Here is a 19,030-nt window from a genome sequence, read left to right as displayed (position 1 = left end):
TTTATATTTAGATAATTTCAGGGAGACTGGATCAGTTTGGGGGTTAACCAAAATATTTGGCCCAGATTTTCCCATACTCCCTAAGACTCTCCTTAAATCTCCAAAATAAGAAAAAACTGAAACTCCTAACAGATGCATGGTTCGACTTCAATCCAAAATTTCACCTGGGTTTGAAACCAGATCTCTGATGATGGAGAGAACAAGAAGACATTCATCCTGGTGGGACTTTTATGCTACAGAACTGCCCTATTGCTTGATTTGCATCTTCCAAAATTATAGAATTTCCACAGGGCACCATGCATATAGAAATACACCACAGTGCCCAATTCTTGTGATTAAACCCTATACTGGGAAAGATGAAAACCTCAAAGAGACAGACATAAAATTTATACACACATTAAGAAAGGTTGTCATGGCAACTTTACTTGAAGATATGTATTTTTAAATGTAAGTAAATTTAACATTCAAAACACATTTGCATCTCCCTCAAAGGTTCTGTATCAAGAATATTTTTTAAAAAATTTTCCAATTCCTTCTGAAGCTACACCTCCTTGAAAGCTTAACAAAATCCTTTGAATATAATAGCAGCATACTTAAACACATATTTTCAGAAGGATATAAGAAAAAAATCCAAAGTAAAAGACCAATAATCTTCCTGGTTCCAGAAGCCCTAGGCTTCTCCGTCTAAAATTTAAAATTGTAAGCAGGCCATGCCATATAATCTCTACAAGGCTCTTTTAAGCTCTCAACATCAATTCTCTATTAGCTGATGGCCTTGCAACACAAGCAACAAATCATGAAAGTGGAACACACCTAGTGCTGCCGTATATTTAAGCAACAATTCACAGATGACTACAATAAATATTGTTCCTTAATCTAGTCAAACCGATTCTTTTTTTTAATAAATTAATTTTTATTGGTGTTCAATTTACCAACATACAGAATAACACCCAGTGCTCATCCCGTCAAGTGTCCCCCTCAGTGCCTGTCACCCATTCACCCCCACCCCCCGCCCTCCTCCCCCTCCACCACCCCTAGTTCGTTTCCCAAAGTTAGGAGTCTTTATGTTCTGTGTCCCTTTCTGATATTTCCCACACATTTCTTCTCCCTTCCCTTATATTCCCTTTCACTATTATTCATATTCCCCAAATGAATGAGAACATACACTGTTTGTCTTTCTCCGATTGACTTACTTCACTCAGCATAATACCCTCCAGTTCCATCCACGTTGAAGCAAATGGTGGGTATTTGTCATTTCTAATGGCTGAGTAATATTCCATTGTATACATAAACCACATCTTCTTTATCCATTCATCTTTCGATGGACACCGAGGCTCCTTCCACAGTTTGGCTATTGTGGACATGGCTGCTAGAAACATCGGGGTGCAGGTGTCCCGGCGAGTCAAACCGATTCTTAGTATAGTTTCATCTCACCCTGAAAGTTCTACAGTATTCCTTTTAGCATCAATGTTGACGGTTTTACTTGATAAGACCCCTAGATTCTTCTCTTGCTCATAACGAAAAATAGCAAAAATCATGGTTTGCCATCTAATAGTTCCTGTTCTTCCCTCCCTACAGCCTGTAACTGAATGAAGCCTTCCAAGTGTCATGTAATCATCTAGAAGTTCTTTCCTATGTATGTCCCTTTAAGCTGCTAACCTAAAGGATCCTTGAGCTACTTTCAAAAGCCAGGACCTAGAGAGCTGAGTGCTAGATGCTAGAAGGTTAAGCTCTAGGATGTCGAGATTTTAGGGTTGCCTATCCTGAGGTAGAGCACAGAAAAGAGAGAACACAGTTCTAATGTCATGTCTGTTTTGTTCATTGTTACATTTCCACTGCCTAGTCTAAGACTTGGCATGCTCAATAAAAAACTGTTTCCAGACTAAAATAAGTCTCATGTCTTTGGATGGGAATATAAGTCAGGACTGCAGTGTAAGGGAGAATCAGCAGAGCTACTGGGTGCTGTACTCTCACAGGGAAAAGAGGTAGAGACAAGGGAGTGAGAGAATATGGAATTCAGAACGGCACCTGGGTGGCTCAGTTAAGTGTCTGCCTTTGGCTCAAGTCATGATCCTGGAGTCCCAGAACTGAGCCCTATGTCAGGGCTCCCTGCTCAGCAGGGAGTCTGCTTCTCCCTTTCCATCTGCCCCTTCTCCTCCTTCTCTCTTTCCCTCTCTCTCCAAATAAAGAATATAGAATTCAGGTGGTTTGGTTCTAAGACTATAGTTGTTCCTAAGCTAGAGAGCCTCTGGACCACACATAGTTTAAGGAACCAGCCAAGACAGACATTCCTTAAGACTACTATTTGTCTCTAGGTCATGTTGGACAAAAAGGGTTCTGTTCTTCAGAAGACTCATTCCATGAAATAGTGGTTTTACAGAATAAAAGGTGAAACTGAAAAAAGGGGAACCTACATCAAAAACATTAGGAAGGGATGCCTGGGTGGCTCAGCAGTTGATCGTCTGCTTTTGGCTCAGGGAGTGATCCTGGAGTCCTGGGATTGAATCCCACATCAGGCTTCCTGCATGGAGCCTGCTTCTCTCTCTGCCTCTCTCTCTCTCTCTCTCTCTCTCTGTCTCTCATGAATAAATAAAAATCTTTAAAAAAATTAGGAACATTCAGGGTTATGTCAGTTAAAATAAGTTTCTCTACAGATGAACTTCTCAGCACTTCTGATACATCAATATGTATTCTAAATATCTGAGAAAAAATATAGAGAATCTGAGAGTGAGTATGATTAAGTTACCTTTTCCTCAGAATATCACAAGACAGTGTTCCATGAAACATACTTTAGGAAATAATGCTCTCGCTAACCTAATTTTTAAAAAAACTGTGTTCCTTAAAGATTTCCTGGTTTAATGATAAGATATAGAAGGAAGAAAGGACTACTTGCTTACCCAACTATTTTGGTTGACATTTTGTATAATGACAGAAAAATCATTATAAATCTATGTTCATACCTAGTATAGGCACCACCAAAAAGATGTCCACAAAACATTTTAAATATGTCTAGTCATGGGATATTTAGCATATCACAAAGTTCTACTAGCATTAGAGGTAGTTTGGCTACCTAGAAAACTCAACTATTTAGTAATCACCTTTACTTTATTCTACATGCACAGAAAACCTCAACAAAGATTTCAATCATTTCTTCAAAAATACTGATTGCCTTTTTTTTAATATTTATTTATTCATGAGAGAGAGAGAGAGAGAGAGAGAGAGAGAGAGAGAGAGAGAGAGAGAGAGGCAGAGACACAGGCAGAGGGAGAAGCAGGCTCCATGCAGGAAGCCTGACGTGGGACTTGATCCCAAGACTCCAGGATCATGCCCTGGGCCAAAGGCATGTGACAAACCACTGAGCCACCCAGGGATCCCCCGACTGCCTTTTTGGCAATCTTTACAACTTTATAACATACTTAAAATGGTCAAGTAAAATTTTGTTTCCTACTATCCTGTGTTAAAAATTATAACAAGAATTTGCAAGTATTTCAGATATTAATACAATTGTGGGGTTTTTTTTTAATTACCAAACAGGATATTATTTGCTCGTGACATTTTATTACATGCTATAACAAGATGCATTCCCAGTTTCTAGAAAGCCCCAAACTGTAAATCGATTACACAAGGGAGTTGAATGGAAGAGGAATGTCCTTCCTGCCCCTTTGTTTATCGCCTGGATGTTTTAAAAAATGGTTTCCAACTCCAGTTTTACAATTATCCATTCAGTCACTCAGTGTCATCAAAATAAATGTAGTGCTTAATTCAAGGATTTTTATCTTATTTATTTTAATTTTAGTTTAAGTCTATTCCCCTTCTTACCCCCTAAAATCTATTCCCCAAAGCCCTTATAAAAGTAACAAAGGAAAATGTTTAAAATTCATTAAGTGAAAAGCAAACCATACTGTTATGATGGCAATGTGTAAAAATATATGTATGTGGAAACAGAAAAAAATTTAATCAATTATAGATATGGCTGAGTTGGTAGCATCAGTTTTCTTTAAGATTTCTTTTAGTACTGCTTTTACAATACCCTTTTTAGTCAGTTTCTTTAACTATTATGAACACTACATCATTGGAAACTATAGCTTGATTCCCCCTTAAATAACAAAATACGTCAATAAACCCCACTGAAGATACTAATTTGAAATTTAGATCATTTACTTTCTATTTCTTAGCAACTATATGCCTATATTCATTTATAGTATTTTTTCCAGCAGAAATGAAAAACCATGCTCTAAAGGACTAAAGAAAGGTATATAAAGTATTTGGTTTATAACAAATGCTCCTTCCACTCCCCTTCCTACTTGAGCTTAACTCTTGCTGTAAATTCAGTCTCACTCCTTTTTATCAGTGGAAGGCACACACAGTGCCTCAAAGCAACATTGTACTAAGCCTTTCTGGCTGTGCTGATTTCCTCTGACTTCTGTAGTAACAGTAACTGCTTTGTTGTCCTACCTACCCACCCACCCCCACCCCCCTTCTCCCTTTCTACCTTAATCATTGGTCTTAGTACTTAGGAAACAGGCATAGGACTGGCTGAGGAGAGAAATAAGGTCACTAGTATCAATTTGTTGATATTATATAAACCTGCCCTTGAAAATAGTGTCCATTTCTCTCACAAGCTATCCTCTCATAACTACTAACCTTACTTACTCCATGATATTTACTGGCCCATGCCCTCAGTTTTAGAGACTCATTAGAATTGTTTAAACAGTTTTCAATCTGTCAATATAACCACATGTGAAAAAAGTACATTTTATAGGTTAACAGCACTTTTCATGGATCTGGAGAAAAAAATGAAGATGGCTTCAAGAGAAGAATCTTAATCTGTTTGCCCCAGAGTCCAAAAACAACAATAGAGACTCTTTTAAGATTTCTTCCTAAAAGCTGAAATGCCACCTCAATCTGAATTTAATTATAATTTTCTTAGGATAGAAGAGTAATTTCAGGGGCACCTGGGTTGCTCAGTAAGTTAAGCCTCTGCTGTCAACTCAGGTCATGATCCCGGGGTCCTGGGATCAAGCCCTGCAGCAAGCTCCCTGCTCAGTGGGGAGTCTGCTTCTCCCTTTCCTTTTGCTGTTCCCCCTGCTTGTGCTCTCTCAATTGCTCTCTCTCAAATACATAAATAAATAAATAACATTTTTTAAGAGTAATTTCATTTCTTAAATGCTCATTGTAACACCTAGACTATTCTATGCCTTAGCAACTCAGATGTACCAATATATAAATTACTGTTTTGATAAATGGAGGAGGAAGTAAAGCCATTTTCAGTATTGAAAGGAATAACAATACTTGCAAAGGGGAAGAGGAGAGAAAAAGAAATGATGAAAATCTGTGCTTACTTTCTGAGTGAGAAGGATATTAATGTTCCAATTGTAGAAAATGCTACTTGTTCATAAGATAGTACATGTAGAGGGCAGCCTGGGTGGCTCAGCGGTTTAGCACCGCCTTCAGCCCAGGGTGTGGTCCTGGAATCCACGGATCAAGTCCTCCTATGTCAGGCTCCCCTCAAGGAGCCTGCTTTTTTTTTTTTTTTTTAAGGAGCCTGCTTCTCCCTCTGCCTGTGTCTCTGCTTCTCTCTCTGTGTCTCTTATGAATAAATAAATAAAAATAATTTTAAAAAGATAGTACATGTAGAGAACATTATATATAATCTGTCTAAAAATTGTAAGTGGATATAAAAGAGAGCAGAAGCAGCTACCCCAGAAATTTATGACTGGCTAACTCCAAGTAGTGGGACTACAGGTGAGTCTGTTTCCTATTTTTGTGTTTCTGTATTTCCAAAATTTTTCTACAGCAAACCTATATAATTTTCATGACAAAAAAATATAACATTTTGTTTTAAAATATAAACTATTTTAAGATAAACAAGACAAATACATTTTTACATAGGGTCTATAAATAAGATAGAATCTACTTATATAAAAAAAATGGAACTGCACATTTGTGGGCCAGATAAAACAGCATGCGAGTTTGTCATTTTTCCCAAACACATGCACAGAATCAATTCTGCCTTGAATTTTATTAGCACAAAGTGTGGAAGAGCCCTTTCTTTCCATAATCTTTTTTTTTTTTTTTTTTTTTAAGGGAAGGAGAGAGAAAGAAAAAGACAGGGAGGAAGGAAGGAGTGGGAGAGAGAGAATCTTAAGCAGGTTCCATGTCCAGCATGAAGCCTGACCTGGGGTTTGATCTCAGGACCCTGAGATCACCAGCTGAGCTGAAATCAAGAGTCAAATGCTTAACTGAAGCACTCAGGTGTCCTATGCTGGTGTTTTTAACAATAAACTTCTCAATAGTCAAAAAGAATGCAGATCAAAATCAGATAAGAAGTAGTTTTAAAAAACCCAAAAAGCTACAAAACTTAGGAGTCCTGCTACAAGACATTACTGACACTGAGGGTATGCAATTTTAGTCATTTGATAAATATAAAGGGCCGAGTAAGAACAACAGTGAATGGATAAACTTATACATGGTTAACAGTATTTTTATTTTTTAAAATCCACTAGAAGATAATTTATGTGTAATGTTTTAAGTTAGTCACATAACCACTGATAAAATTTGCTTATTTACCTGATTCTTTTATTTTCCTTAATTCAAATCATTATTAGTAATTATACATTGGCTTATATGTTGGCAATATGCCAATTCCCTCACTCTCTGTTCAGCTGCCCTATTTTTCCCTTTATCATTGCTGATCAGGTCTCACTTGCTTTAAAATTCTCCTCATCTCATCTGATTTTACGGACACTTGGTCTACATATCAATTGCCTACTCTAACTTTCCACTGCCAGTTTCTAAACCAATTAAGGTACTTGGATAATAAAGGAAGATGCTCTATATACACAAAACCATACAAAATGATAGGAGGGAATTTAACAGTGTGCCTTTTTGAAATAACATGTTGCTGAGAACTAAGAATACATTTTACTTAAAGTTTTAGAATTTAAATTATTCCATAAATTAACTATTTTCGTCAGATATAAAAGCTGCATCTAATTTCTTAAATTCTATTTTAACCACTCCTAACTAGTTTTAAATGTTAAATCCTATCTGACCATAAACACAGCATAAAATAACTCAATAACTAGGGTAGTCTTGAAACTAAAATTACAAGAGGAATTGAGCAATGTCAAAAATAAACCCACTTGCAAACAGTTATCATTTTTCTCCCTTTCCTCTCTATCTGCACTTGGCATATTTCCTCCAGTTGTTGTCTTAAAAAAAAAAAGTTCCTCAAGAACAATGTAACCAAAAAAAGTGGACTAAACTACAGTGTTATCAATAAAAAGTACTAAATATAAAACTTATCAATACAAGGTGTAAATTTTCAAAGCCACTTAAAATATTTTTAACATAGCCCCAATATTTCTTTGCTTACTAGTGAGACTGACCTTCATTCCTAAAGGTTGAATTGCTACTTCCTCCTCTAAAAGCTGTTTATGTCTTTTGACCATTTATCTATTATGTTTTCTTACCAACTTATACAAGCTATTTAGATATCATATGGATATCATATGGATATTATCCCTGTCATATGTTTTGTAATGTTTGTTTTCTTTTTTTAAAATTTGGTTTTGGTTTTTAGTTGGTGCTTTCTTGTTTCATAATCATTAAGTTCATTATATGACATAATAACAACAAATTAGGGATTCAGTTTTTCCCACAAATGAGAATTGGTTAAGCAATATAGTGCTACTAAAATTTCCGGCAAAACAGAAGGTAAGACAAGCCTCAATCTTAGTTTGTCACTTAGGTGGCACTTCAAAACACATTCAGGAGTTTCCAAACGACTCAGAACCATTCAAAATTATGAGCTTTGTATAAGTCATGAAATGAACACTATTATCTGGGAGGCATAAAAGTAGGCAAGTACAAGGTAGGTCACTCAACCTAATAACAATGATTAAACTTAAACTAATTTATACTCAGAAAATAAACATGTTAATTCAAGAAATAAAATTATGGAAAGTCCTTGTTTTCCCTCTTTAAAGTGATGTAAAGTATGAAAAGAAGTTGGGATGTTTTCCTTTTATGAATATTCAGAAAACATGATTCCCCAAAGTGTGCAAAATAATGTCTCTCTTCAAGAAAATTAGAGATCAAACTAAGAAAAATAATATGAAGATAATGGCATAGAAAGTGATAAAACAAAACAAAAACTAAAAAACAGAAAGTGATTAAACAAAAATTAAAATAGAGAGCTTCCTGTTAGAACCATCATTATATTGATGCAATAAGTATAAATGTATATCATGCATTAAGAAAATCTGATATACAAAAATCCAAATTTACATAATGACGTATGAGTAGGTATAGTATTACTTGGTTTATAAAAAGATTCAATATAGATTTTCTAAACCATCATTTTCCTTCAGAAAGTTAAACATATAAAATTTTAATATCTCTTTGAGACAGTGATCCAAGTTTCTTCCTTGGATGATGTTACCAGTTCATACTTAGTTTCAATAAGTTGTCCCTCCACGGAAAGTAGGTGCAGCCTCCTCACCAGTACACTCAGAAGAACTGTGGCCACCATATATGCAAACCTAGTCAGGAAGAAAGTCGACTGGTTACTAAAGATTAACAATAACACTTTAATTATATAGACTGCTCATTCTCATCAGCAGTCATCAAAATTCTAAGTATAAAGTCTGGCATCTTTCCTTTCACTTTGCTTTCTCTATCACTTACCTCAACTCGGGGCATTCCTGCATGCCTGAGAATCCAAGCAAGGAGAAAGTTTTCATCATCGATTCATCATCAAACCGGTCTGGATCAAATCTAAAAAGATTTGGGGTAAATCACAACAGAACTCCATTGCCATATTACATATTTGTACTATAAAAACATAGTTATCTAATAAAGTCTGGAAAGTACTGAAAATAAAAACTGCTGTCACAATTGTATTTAAATTTCACCATTAGAGGCAACTTAGTTGATTAAACTGACTCTTGATTTCAGCTCATGATCTCAGGGTCATGGGATTGAGCCCTGCTTCAGGCTCAGTGCTCAGCTGAAACTGAATCTCAGTTTGAGATTCTTTCCCTCCCTCTCCCTCTGCCTCTTCCTTCCCCTCCCCTGCACACATGCACACTCTAAAATAAATAAGTAAAAATATTTAATAAAATTCACCTATTATGTTCTCAAACTATTAAACATATATTTAGCTTCTTTCTGCTTAATTTATTATTTCTAAACAATAGAAAACATATTTCTCTGGAACCAGCAAGGAATGAAACTGTAACATGGGTGTGCATCATTTTATGAGATATAAGGATAAATCATACAAAATCACATAATGAATATTTAAATTTAAGAGTGTTCAAAACATCTGTTATATGAGACCATCTCATCAATATGTAAAGCATTTTACACTGCCTCTTCAATTAAAATGTATTTCCTAAAACTGGATACACCAGACTTAAAATTATATTCATCAATTATATTTACCTTCAGACTTACTAGTAAGTGGGGAATGAAGAGGCTAGAAGGGCTTTTTTTGTTTTGCTTTTAAAAGATTTTATTTATTTATTCATTAGAAACACAGAAAGAGAGGCAGAAAATAAAGGCAGAGGGAGAAGCAGGCTTGCCGTGGCGAGCCCGATGCAGGACTCGATCTCGGGGTCCCGGGATCACACTCTGAGCCAAAGGCAGATGCTCAACCACTGAGCCACCCAGGTGTCCCTAAGAAGGTTTTTTTTTTTTTTTTTTTTTTTTTTTTACTTTTTAAAACCAGAACGTTTATTTTGACTAATCGTTGAAATCCTTAAGATGAACTGGATGCTGCAACAGCTGCCCTCTTGGGCTTCGGTGTCGTTCCTTCACGGAATCCATGCCTGAACCTGCGGTATACAATTTTTAGGTGCCTCATTCGACCGGTCTCAGTGGTACTCCGTCTTTTAGCCTTGGCACTCCGGTTATACTTCCTCTTCCGCTTGGCAGGGTAGCCACACTTGCCGCAGGTGGGCTAATGAAGGCGGTAGGCCTTAGAGCCACAGCGGCGGCACAACGTGTGCGTCTTGTTGCGACGCTTTCCGAACCATGAGGTCCCCTTCGTCATCTTGTTTCCGCGGCAGACCCCAAAGAGGAAGGGTTTTTTTTATTGTACAGAATTTTATTTTATTTTTTTAATTTTTATTTTTATTTATGATAGTCACACACACACACACACACACACACACACACACACACAGAGGCAGAGACACAGGCAGAGGGAGAAGCAGGCTCCATGCACCGGGAGCCCGACGTGGGATTCGATCCCAGGTCTCCAGGATCGCACCCTGGGCCAAAGGCAGGCGCCAAACCGCTGCGCCACCCAGGGATCCCTATTGTACAGAATTTTATTCTATAAAAAGTCACTGATGAAATAGGATATATAGAAACAAAAAAAACTCACCCACTATGGAACATAAAAATTCCTCTCAAAACCAAATGTTAAAAGATTTAAACCGTGCCATGAGAAAAAAAAAAAAAAAAAGAATTCTGCTTCATTTTTCTTTTTCTTTTCTTTTTTTTAAGATTATTTATTTATTTATTCACAAGATAAACAGAGAGAGAGGCAGAGACACAGGAAGAGGGAGGAGAAGCAGGCTCCATGCCGAGAGCCCAACGTGGGACTCGATCCTGCGACTCTGGGATCACGCCCTGGGCCAAAGGCAGAGGCTCAACCACTGAGCCACTTAGGCACCCCTCATTTTTCTTTTCTTTTATTATTTTTTTTAAATATTTTATTTATTTATTCATGAGAGACACAGAGAGAGGCAGAGATACAGGCAGAGGGAGAAGCAGGCTCCACGCAGGAAGCCTGACGTGGGACTCGATCCCAGGTCTCTACGACCACGCCCTGGACTGAAGGCAGTGCTAAACTGCTCAGCCACCCAGGCTGCCCTCATTTTTCTTTTTACAAAATGTAAATTGTCTTTCACTACTGGAATATACTAGATTTTCAGTATAGTCCACATAAAAACTATATCAAATAATTTCTCTTTTAAGTTTTTATTTATTTAAGTAATCTCTGAGGCAACTGGATGGCTTGGCTGGTGAACCATCCAACTCTTGATATCAAGGTCATTGAGTTCAAGCCCCACATTGCATGTAGGGCTTAAAGTAAATAAAATAAAATTTAAAAAAATTAAGTAATCTTGGGGCTCCTCGGTGGCTCAGTCAATTGAGCATCCACCTTTTGTTTTTGGCACAGGTCATGATCTCATGGTTCCTGGGATCAGGCCCTGTGTCAGGCTCCATACTTAGGGAGGAGTCTTTCTCTCCTCTGCCGCCCACTTCCTCACTCGCTCTCTCTTCTCTAAAATAAATAAATAAATCTTAAAAAAAAAAATTAAGTAATCTCTACACCCAAAGTGGGGGCTTAAGCTTACAAACCCAAGATCAAGAGTTGCATGCTCTTCCAACTGAGCCAGCCAGGTTTTTCCTTTTATAAACTATCTTGAAAATTGAGACCTTAAATTTTACCCAAAGGTAACTATATATTTTATATTACAAAAGAATCAAACTTGATTTTTCCAATTATTTTACAAAACACCTCACATTTGGGGTGCCTGGATTGTTCAGTTGGTTAAGTGTCTGACTCTTGGTTTTAACTTAGGTCATGATCTCCTGTTCATGGATTTGAACCCAGTGTTGAGCTCTGTGCTCAGTGCAGGGTTCTGCTTCAGATTCCATGTTGGGCTCTATGCCCAGGGTAGTCTCTGCTTAAGATTCTTTCTCCCTCCCCTTCTGCCCTCCTCCCAAAATAAATAAAAACAATAACAACAGCCAAAAACATCTCACAGTTTTAGGATTAAGAATGAAATGAAAGCCAAAATAAAAAGTTTAATCCTAAATACCAAGGAATTTTGTTTTTTTCAGCTTTACTGAAGTATATTTGACAAATAAAATCCAAAGACCTTACTCATCTTATAACTAAGAGTTTGTACCCTTTTATCAGCAGCTCCCTATTTCTCTTACCCTTACTCCTAGCCCCTGGCAAGGACCACTCTATTGTTTCTGTGTGTTTGACTCTTTTTTTCCTTCTCCCAGATTACACACATAAGTGCTACAATGCAGTTCTCTGGCTTTTTTCACTTAGTATAATGACCTCCATGTTCATCCATGTTGCACAAATAGAATTTCCTTCTTTTTCATAGCTCAAAGTTTCACTATGTTGTCTATATATAGTTATACACACATGTATAATGGAATATTCACTTCTTCTTTATCCATGTAACAACTGTTGGCATATATATTTTTTTAAGATTTATTTATTTATTTATTTATGAAAGACATAGAGAGAGAAAGAGGCAGAGACATAGGCAGAGGGAGAAGCAGGCCCCCTGCAGGGAGCCCGATGCGTGACTTAATCGCGGGATCACAACTGAGCCGAAGGCAGGCGCCCAACCACTGAGCCACCCAGGCGTCCCACGATGACTGTTATCAAAAAGATAAGAGAGGACAAATGCTGGCAAGGATGTGGATAAAAGGGAAGTCTGTTTTGTTTTGTTTTTTAAAGATTATTTATTTATTTATTTGAGAGAGAGAGGGCACGTGAGTGAGAGCACAAGCAGGGGGAAGGAGAAGAGAGAGAGGGAGAAGCAGATTCCCTGTTGAGCAGGGAGCCCAATGCAGGGTTTGATCCCAGGACGCTGGGGTCATGACCCAAGCTGAAGGTAGGCACCCAACCAACTGAGCCACTCAGGTGCCCCAAAAGGGAATTCTTGTACAATGGTGGTGTGAATGTACCTGACAGCCACAAGGGAAAATAGTATTGAGATTCCTCAAGAAATTAAAAACAAAACTACCATATGATCTAGCAATGCCACTTCTACATATATATTCAAAGGAAACTGTCATTATCATGAAGAAATATCTGTACTCTCATGTTTATTGGTATCCCTGGGCCATAAAAAAAGAAGGAAATCCTGGTATTTACACAATATGGATGAACCTAAGCCAAAATCAAGAACCACCCAGGCACTGGTATACCTTTCTATTTATATGTGTCACCTTCAATTTCTTTCATCAGTGTCTTATAGTTTCCAGAGTATAGGTCCTTCACTCCTTGGTTAAATTTATTCCTAAATTTTGGGATTTTTTTTTTTTTTTGGTAATTGTAAATGGGATTGTTTTCTTAATTTCTCTTTTTGCTAGTTTGTTATTAGTATATAGAAATGCTACAGATTTCTGTATATTAAATTTGTATACTGAAACTACTAAACTCATTTATTAGCTCTAATGGTTCTCTGATGGAGTGTATAGGATTTTCTATATGTAATATGTTATGTACAAAAAAGTGAGAATTTTACTTCTTCCTTACCAATTTGGATGCCTTTTATTTTTTTTTCTTGTTTGACTGCTGTGGCGAGGACTTCCGTTACTATGTTGAATAAAAGTGATGAGACTGAACATCTCTGTCTTGTTCTTGATCTTAGAGGGAAAGCTTTCAGCTCTTTACCACTGAGGGTGATGTTGGCTGTGGGTTTGTCATATATGGCCTTTATTATGTTGAGTGATGTTCTTTGGCTATCAGAGGTCTTTTATCATTTCATACAAATTTTTACATTATTTGTTCTAGTACTGTGTAAAATACTATTCATACTTTGATAGGGATCATACTTTGTTAATGTGGAAGCAATCAAATCCCTCCCTGAGAAAGACTGGAAGATGGGCATTTGCCTGCCCCCTTTGAATTGAACATTGGAGGGTAGCCACAGTAAGTACATGCATGCCTATTAACAAGTACTTTTTTTTTCTTAAGATCTATTTATTTATTCATAAGAGACACAGAGAAAGAGGCAGAGATATAGGTAGAGGAAGAAGCAGGCTTCCCGCAGGGAGCTCGATGCGGGACTCCATCCTGGATCCCGTGAGCCAAAGGCAGATGCTCAACCGTTGAGCCACCCAGCAGTCCCTTAACAACCACTTCTTTGTTTGCTACTGTCTTGTGATACTTATGAATACAAGATCCCCTGGCTACCAGAGTTAGGTAATTTGGGACATGTCCCTCAGATAGCAGCTATAAAATTGGGATCCTAGATGTGTACACAAGGGAGTTGCTTAGTTTTATTTTGGAGTAAATTGGATGAAGATCATGCCTACTGACTCCCCCAGGCTTCAGGGAGGACCATGGTCATTACAAGGAGATGTGTGCTGACTAGAAGTTGGCCCCTCAGGCAGCAGCTTCTAAAATATGCAGGAACCTCCTTCCAGGAAGAGTTTTTGCCTGTTCCCCTTTTGCTGAGACCTGGGGCAAAAGCCACAGGAAGTGTTTGTGTTCCCATCATACACCATTAAGAACTGCTTCTTGGGGATCCCTGGGTGGCTCAGCGGTTTAGCGCCTGCCTTTGGCCCAGGGCGCGATCCTGGAGACCCGGGATCGAATCCCACATCGGGCTCCCAGTGCATGGAGCCTGCTTCTCCCTACTCCTGTGTCTCTGCCTCTTTCTCTCTTTCTCTATCATTCATAGATAAATAAATAAATAAATAGATAGATAGATAGATAGATAGATAAATAAATAAATAAATCTTAAAAAAAAGATTTATAAAAAAAAATAAAGAAGTGCTTCTTTGTTTTCTATAAGCCTGTGGGACTTGTGAACACAAGCCCTGTTAGCTTTTAGAGTTAAGTATTTTAGAAACCCATATTTTGGGTGGGAGTCTTCAATTTGGGGCAGTAACTGTACAGTCCAAACCTTTTGATTCTCAGGGAGAAGCTGGCAGTTGGGGTCTTCCTCTCAATTAAATGGCACTGTGCTGGGAGTGGGTTTATGGTAAGAGTGTGTCTCAGCCTTTCCTACACATTTCTTTCTATCTATCTATCTATCTATCTATCTATCTATCTATCTATCTATTATTTATTCATGAGAGACACACAGAGAGAGAAGCAGAGACATAGGCAGAGGGAGAAGCAGGCTGCATGCAGGAAGCCCAATGCGGAACTTGATCCCTGGACTCCAGGATCACCTCCTGAGCCAAAGGCAGACGCTCAACTGCTAAGCCACCCAGGCATCCCTTCTACACATTTCAGTATGCATATTTTCTCATTTGCCCAATGTGATAAGACACTCAGCTAGCTTCTGGATTTCTCTAAAAGGTAACTGTTCCATGCAGAGCAACACTGAGTGTGCCATGAAAGGAAGGAAATTCAGGAGCCTGCTATATCACCATTTGGTCTCAGTCCATACTGAGGTTTCTGATACTTGCCTTCATTCTTTTCAGTTGAGAATTTTATATGTTAGTCTGGTTTTTAAATGTGATAATATTTCATAATATACTATAGAGTAATATTTACATTATTATCTACTTAAATCATAGAACTTGACCCATGTTTTCTTGCTCTGAAACACTGCCAATGTGGTAATAGTAATAATGTATTTCTATCATTTCTTTTTATTTTTAAGATTTATTTATTTAAGAGAGAAAAAGACAGCAAGACCAGGGGGATAGGTAAAAGGAGAGAATCTCAAGCAGAGTGCAGAGCCCAATGAAGGGCTTGATCTCACAACCCTGAGATCATAACCTGAACCAAAATCAAGAGTTGGACACTGAACTGACTGAACCAACCAGACACCCCTCTATCATTTCTTTTTATTAAATAAATCATATCCAGACATTTTTTCTATAGGGAGAATATGTTAATGTCAGTTACTCAAAAAGAAAACTTATAAAAACTAATGAAATACTACCACCTATTAGAACAGCGGAAACAAACAAACAAAAAAACAAAACAAATCAGTGATAGTAGTCAGTGCTACTGAGGCTGTAGAGAAGAAGAATCTCTCAAGCACTGCTGGTGAGAATCTCTGAAAAACAGCCTGGCAGTTTCTTGCAAAACTAAATGTGCACTAAACTATATGACCCAGCAATTGCATTGTTGGGCATTTATCCCAAAGAAATGAAATCTTATGTTCATACAAAAACCCTTACATGAATATTCATAGCAGCTGCATTACCAAAACAACCCAAATGTTCTCCAGTGGATGAAAGACTGAAAAACTATGGTATTTCCATATAAAAGAATACTATGCAGCTATAAAATGGGATGAAACATACTACATTTGCCTCAAGAGCATTAAGTTTAGTGAAAAAAGTTAATCTCTTCATCCTTGTCTCTGTGTGACAGTTATTTTTTTTTTAATTTATTTATTTATGATAGTCACAGAGAGAGAGAGAGAGAGAGGCAGAGACATAGGCAGAGGGAGAAGCAGGCTCCATGCACCGGGAGCCCGATATGGGATTCGATCCCGGGTCTCCAGGATCGCGCCCTGAGCCAAAGGCAGGCGCCAAACCGCTGCGCCACCCAGGGATCCCTGTGACAGTTATTTTTAAACAGTAATTGTCTCTACAGAGTCTCAGTCTATGTACATTTTTGTTAGTGTGAACTGTCTCACAAGGGGAGGTGCCCAGCTTCAGAAACGTTTTCATTAGTATTCAATATTATTACTAACATTTCCTAAATCTGATTAGATTTGATTCCTAGAAATAATTTCCACATTTTAACATATATATTTTTTAATATTTTCAATTTGTGACCTAGATTCTCTTTTTTTGAGGGACAGGAATAGTGTCAAAAGTTCCAGCAAAGTTCTTATATTTTTCATATTACACTTCAAATTTAGCAAAAACTTGGCATTTTCCACATGGTAATTTTTAAAAACTTGGCATTTTCCACATGGTAATTTTTAAAACAATTTTAAAATTGGAAATACTAGTTTTTTAGAATTATAAGCATAAATTTTTCCACCAATGTATATCTTCAATTTTGTTATGTCATTTGGAATATAAAATTTACTTTTTACTTACAGCAAATTTTAAGATTGTTATTTCATTTATTAGATTTCTTTTAATATAATTATATTAAAAACTAAAATAAGAACACTTAATAAACCCATTAATACACTCCAAAACTAGGCACAAGTATTTTAATCATGCCACCAACCCTGTCTCACTACACTTAACCCAGTTATATTTTATTTTAATATTTTGTTTTTAAGTAATCTCAACACCCAAAGTGGGGCTCAAACCTACAACCCCAAAATCAAGAGTTGCATACTCCAAAGACTGAGCCAACCAGGCACCCACAACACCTGTCTTAACCCCAATCAACTTAATATATAACCTTCTACCAGGGCAGTAAATCTTAACCCTTTTTTTTTTTTTTAAAGATTTTATTTATTTACTCATGAGAGACAAAGAGAGAGAGGCAGAGACACAGGCTGAGGGAGAAGCAGGCTCCATGCAGGGAGCCCGATGCAGGACTTGATCTCGGGTCTCCAGGATCACAACCTGGGCCAAAGGCAGGCACTAAACCGCTGAGCCACGGTTAAGGCTGCCCTTAACCCTTTTTTTTTTTTTTAAGATTTTATTTATTTATTTCACAGAGAGACAGAGCATAGGCAGGGGGGAGAGGGAGAGGAAGAGGGAGAAGCAGGCTCCTTGATACATCCCAGGACCTAGGAAGCTAAAGGCAGACATTTAACCGACAGGATTTTACTTGATGCCTATCTAGAAAGCCAACAGTAGCAGCTTTGTTCTTCACCTTTTCTTTCTCCTGCCATTCTCATATATAACATGTATAGAAACAACATCTACTTTCTGAATTTGACTAAAGAGATTAATAATTGAGACCAACAGCAGGAAAACAAAGAAACTGCATAAGAACACTAACTTACCAACAAAAGAATTCCAAAATTCCACTGAAATTAAAGTATAGTTGTAGAGATTAAAAGGATCTTAGGGTCCCTGGGTGGCGCAGCGGTTTGGCGCCTGCCTTTGGCCCAGGGCGCGATCCTGGAGACCCGGGATCGAGTCCCACGTTGGGCTCCCGGTGCATGGAGCCTGCTTCTCCCTCTGCCTGTGTCTCTGCCTCTCTCTCTCTCTCTGTGACTATCATAAATAAATAAAATTAAAAAATATTTATAAAAAAAAAAAAAAAAAAAAAGGATCTTAGGGGATCCCTGGGTGGCGCAGCGGTTTGGCGCCTGCCTTTGGCTCAGGGCGCGATCCTGGAGACCCGGGATCGAATCCCATATCGGGCTCCCGGTGCATGGAGCCTGCTTCTCCCTCTGCCTATGTCTCTGCCTCTCTCTCTCTCTCACTGTGTGCCTATCATAAATAAATAAAATAAAAAAAATAAAAATTAAAAAAAAAATAAAAGGATCTTAGGATAGAAGTGATAATAGGAAAGACAATGAGTAGCAGATAGCGGATTCATGAAAGAAAGTAGTGAACAAAAGATACCAAAGAGGGACGCCTGGATGGCTCAGAGGTTGAGCGTCTGCCTTCAGCTCAGGCCGTGATCCCGGGGTCTGGGATAGAGTCACACATTGGGCTCCTTGCAGGAAGTCTGCTTCTTCCTCTATGTCTCTGCCTGTCTCTCTGTGTCTCTCATGAATAAATAAATAAAATCTTAAAAGAAAAAAGAAGATACCAAAGAGAAGGGAGTGGCTTTTATATTATATTATTATCACACATTAAATTTTCTCCTCAAAACTTACAAAAGGAATGCAAAACACATAAAAATCAATAATTACAAAGATAAAGAGCTATTTCATACTTGTGTGGTGATGGCCAAGTACTGGGATCCTGCAGTATCACACCAAGCGCATAAAGAACAAGGGTCTGCAAAAAAATTACTCTAGTTAGTCAAGGCTTAACAGAAACAAAATGACTGCCAGAGAAACAACTCATCCTAAATGCTCTTTTAATATAGATAATCAATACAAAATAAAAATAGAAAGTAATTAAAGAAAAGGTCATTATTTTGATGATTTTTACAGTACAGAAGGCCTCCCTAGGCATGACAAAATCTGGCAATCATAAAGGAATAACAGACCTAACCATGATCATTTAAAACCTGCATCCAGTAAAAACAAAACATACCAAAATCACTAGTAAAAGATAAATAGTAGGAAAAATATATTTTCCATATAATTGAGTGTATGTACAATATACAAAAAGATATAAGTTTACTAGAAAGAAAAATGACTTACAAGCACATAATTCACAAAAGAAAAAATACAAACTGTTAAATATGTAT

The 19,030-nt window shown here is 37.5% G+C and overlaps 1 protein-coding gene and 1 pseudogene across 2 annotated transcripts in view; both read right to left on the bottom strand.

The window, feature by feature from the left end:
* Nucleotides 1-1,051: 1,051 nt before the first annotated feature.
* Nucleotides 1,052-19,030, bottom strand: part of LOC129522884 (cytochrome P450 20A1) — a 67,611-nt gene continuing 49,632 nt past the window's right edge. For both annotated transcript variants that reach the window (XM_055345397.1, XM_055345396.1), the window contains 3 exons: nucleotides 18,548-18,612; nucleotides 8,692-8,781; nucleotides 1,052-8,546 (listed from right to left, as the gene is read on the bottom strand). In XM_055345397.1, the coding sequence (XP_055201372.1) occupies nucleotides 8,396-8,546; nucleotides 8,692-8,781; nucleotides 18,548-18,612 (306 nt within the window). In that variant the 3' untranslated portion in view covers nucleotides 1,052-8,395. The remainder of the gene's footprint in view (nucleotides 8,547-8,691; nucleotides 8,782-18,547; nucleotides 18,613-19,030) is intronic.
* Nucleotides 8,803-10,085, bottom strand: LOC129522885 (60S ribosomal protein L37-like; annotated as a pseudogene).

This window comes from Nyctereutes procyonoides, unplaced genomic scaffold (assembly GCF_905146905.1).
Source record: "Nyctereutes procyonoides isolate TBG_1078 unplaced genomic scaffold, NYPRO_anot_genome, whole genome shotgun sequence".
Lineage (NCBI taxonomy): Eukaryota > Metazoa > Chordata > Mammalia > Carnivora > Canidae > Nyctereutes > Nyctereutes procyonoides.
Note: the sequence above shows the minus strand (reverse complement) of the source record. Positions and strands in the feature narration are given on the sequence as shown.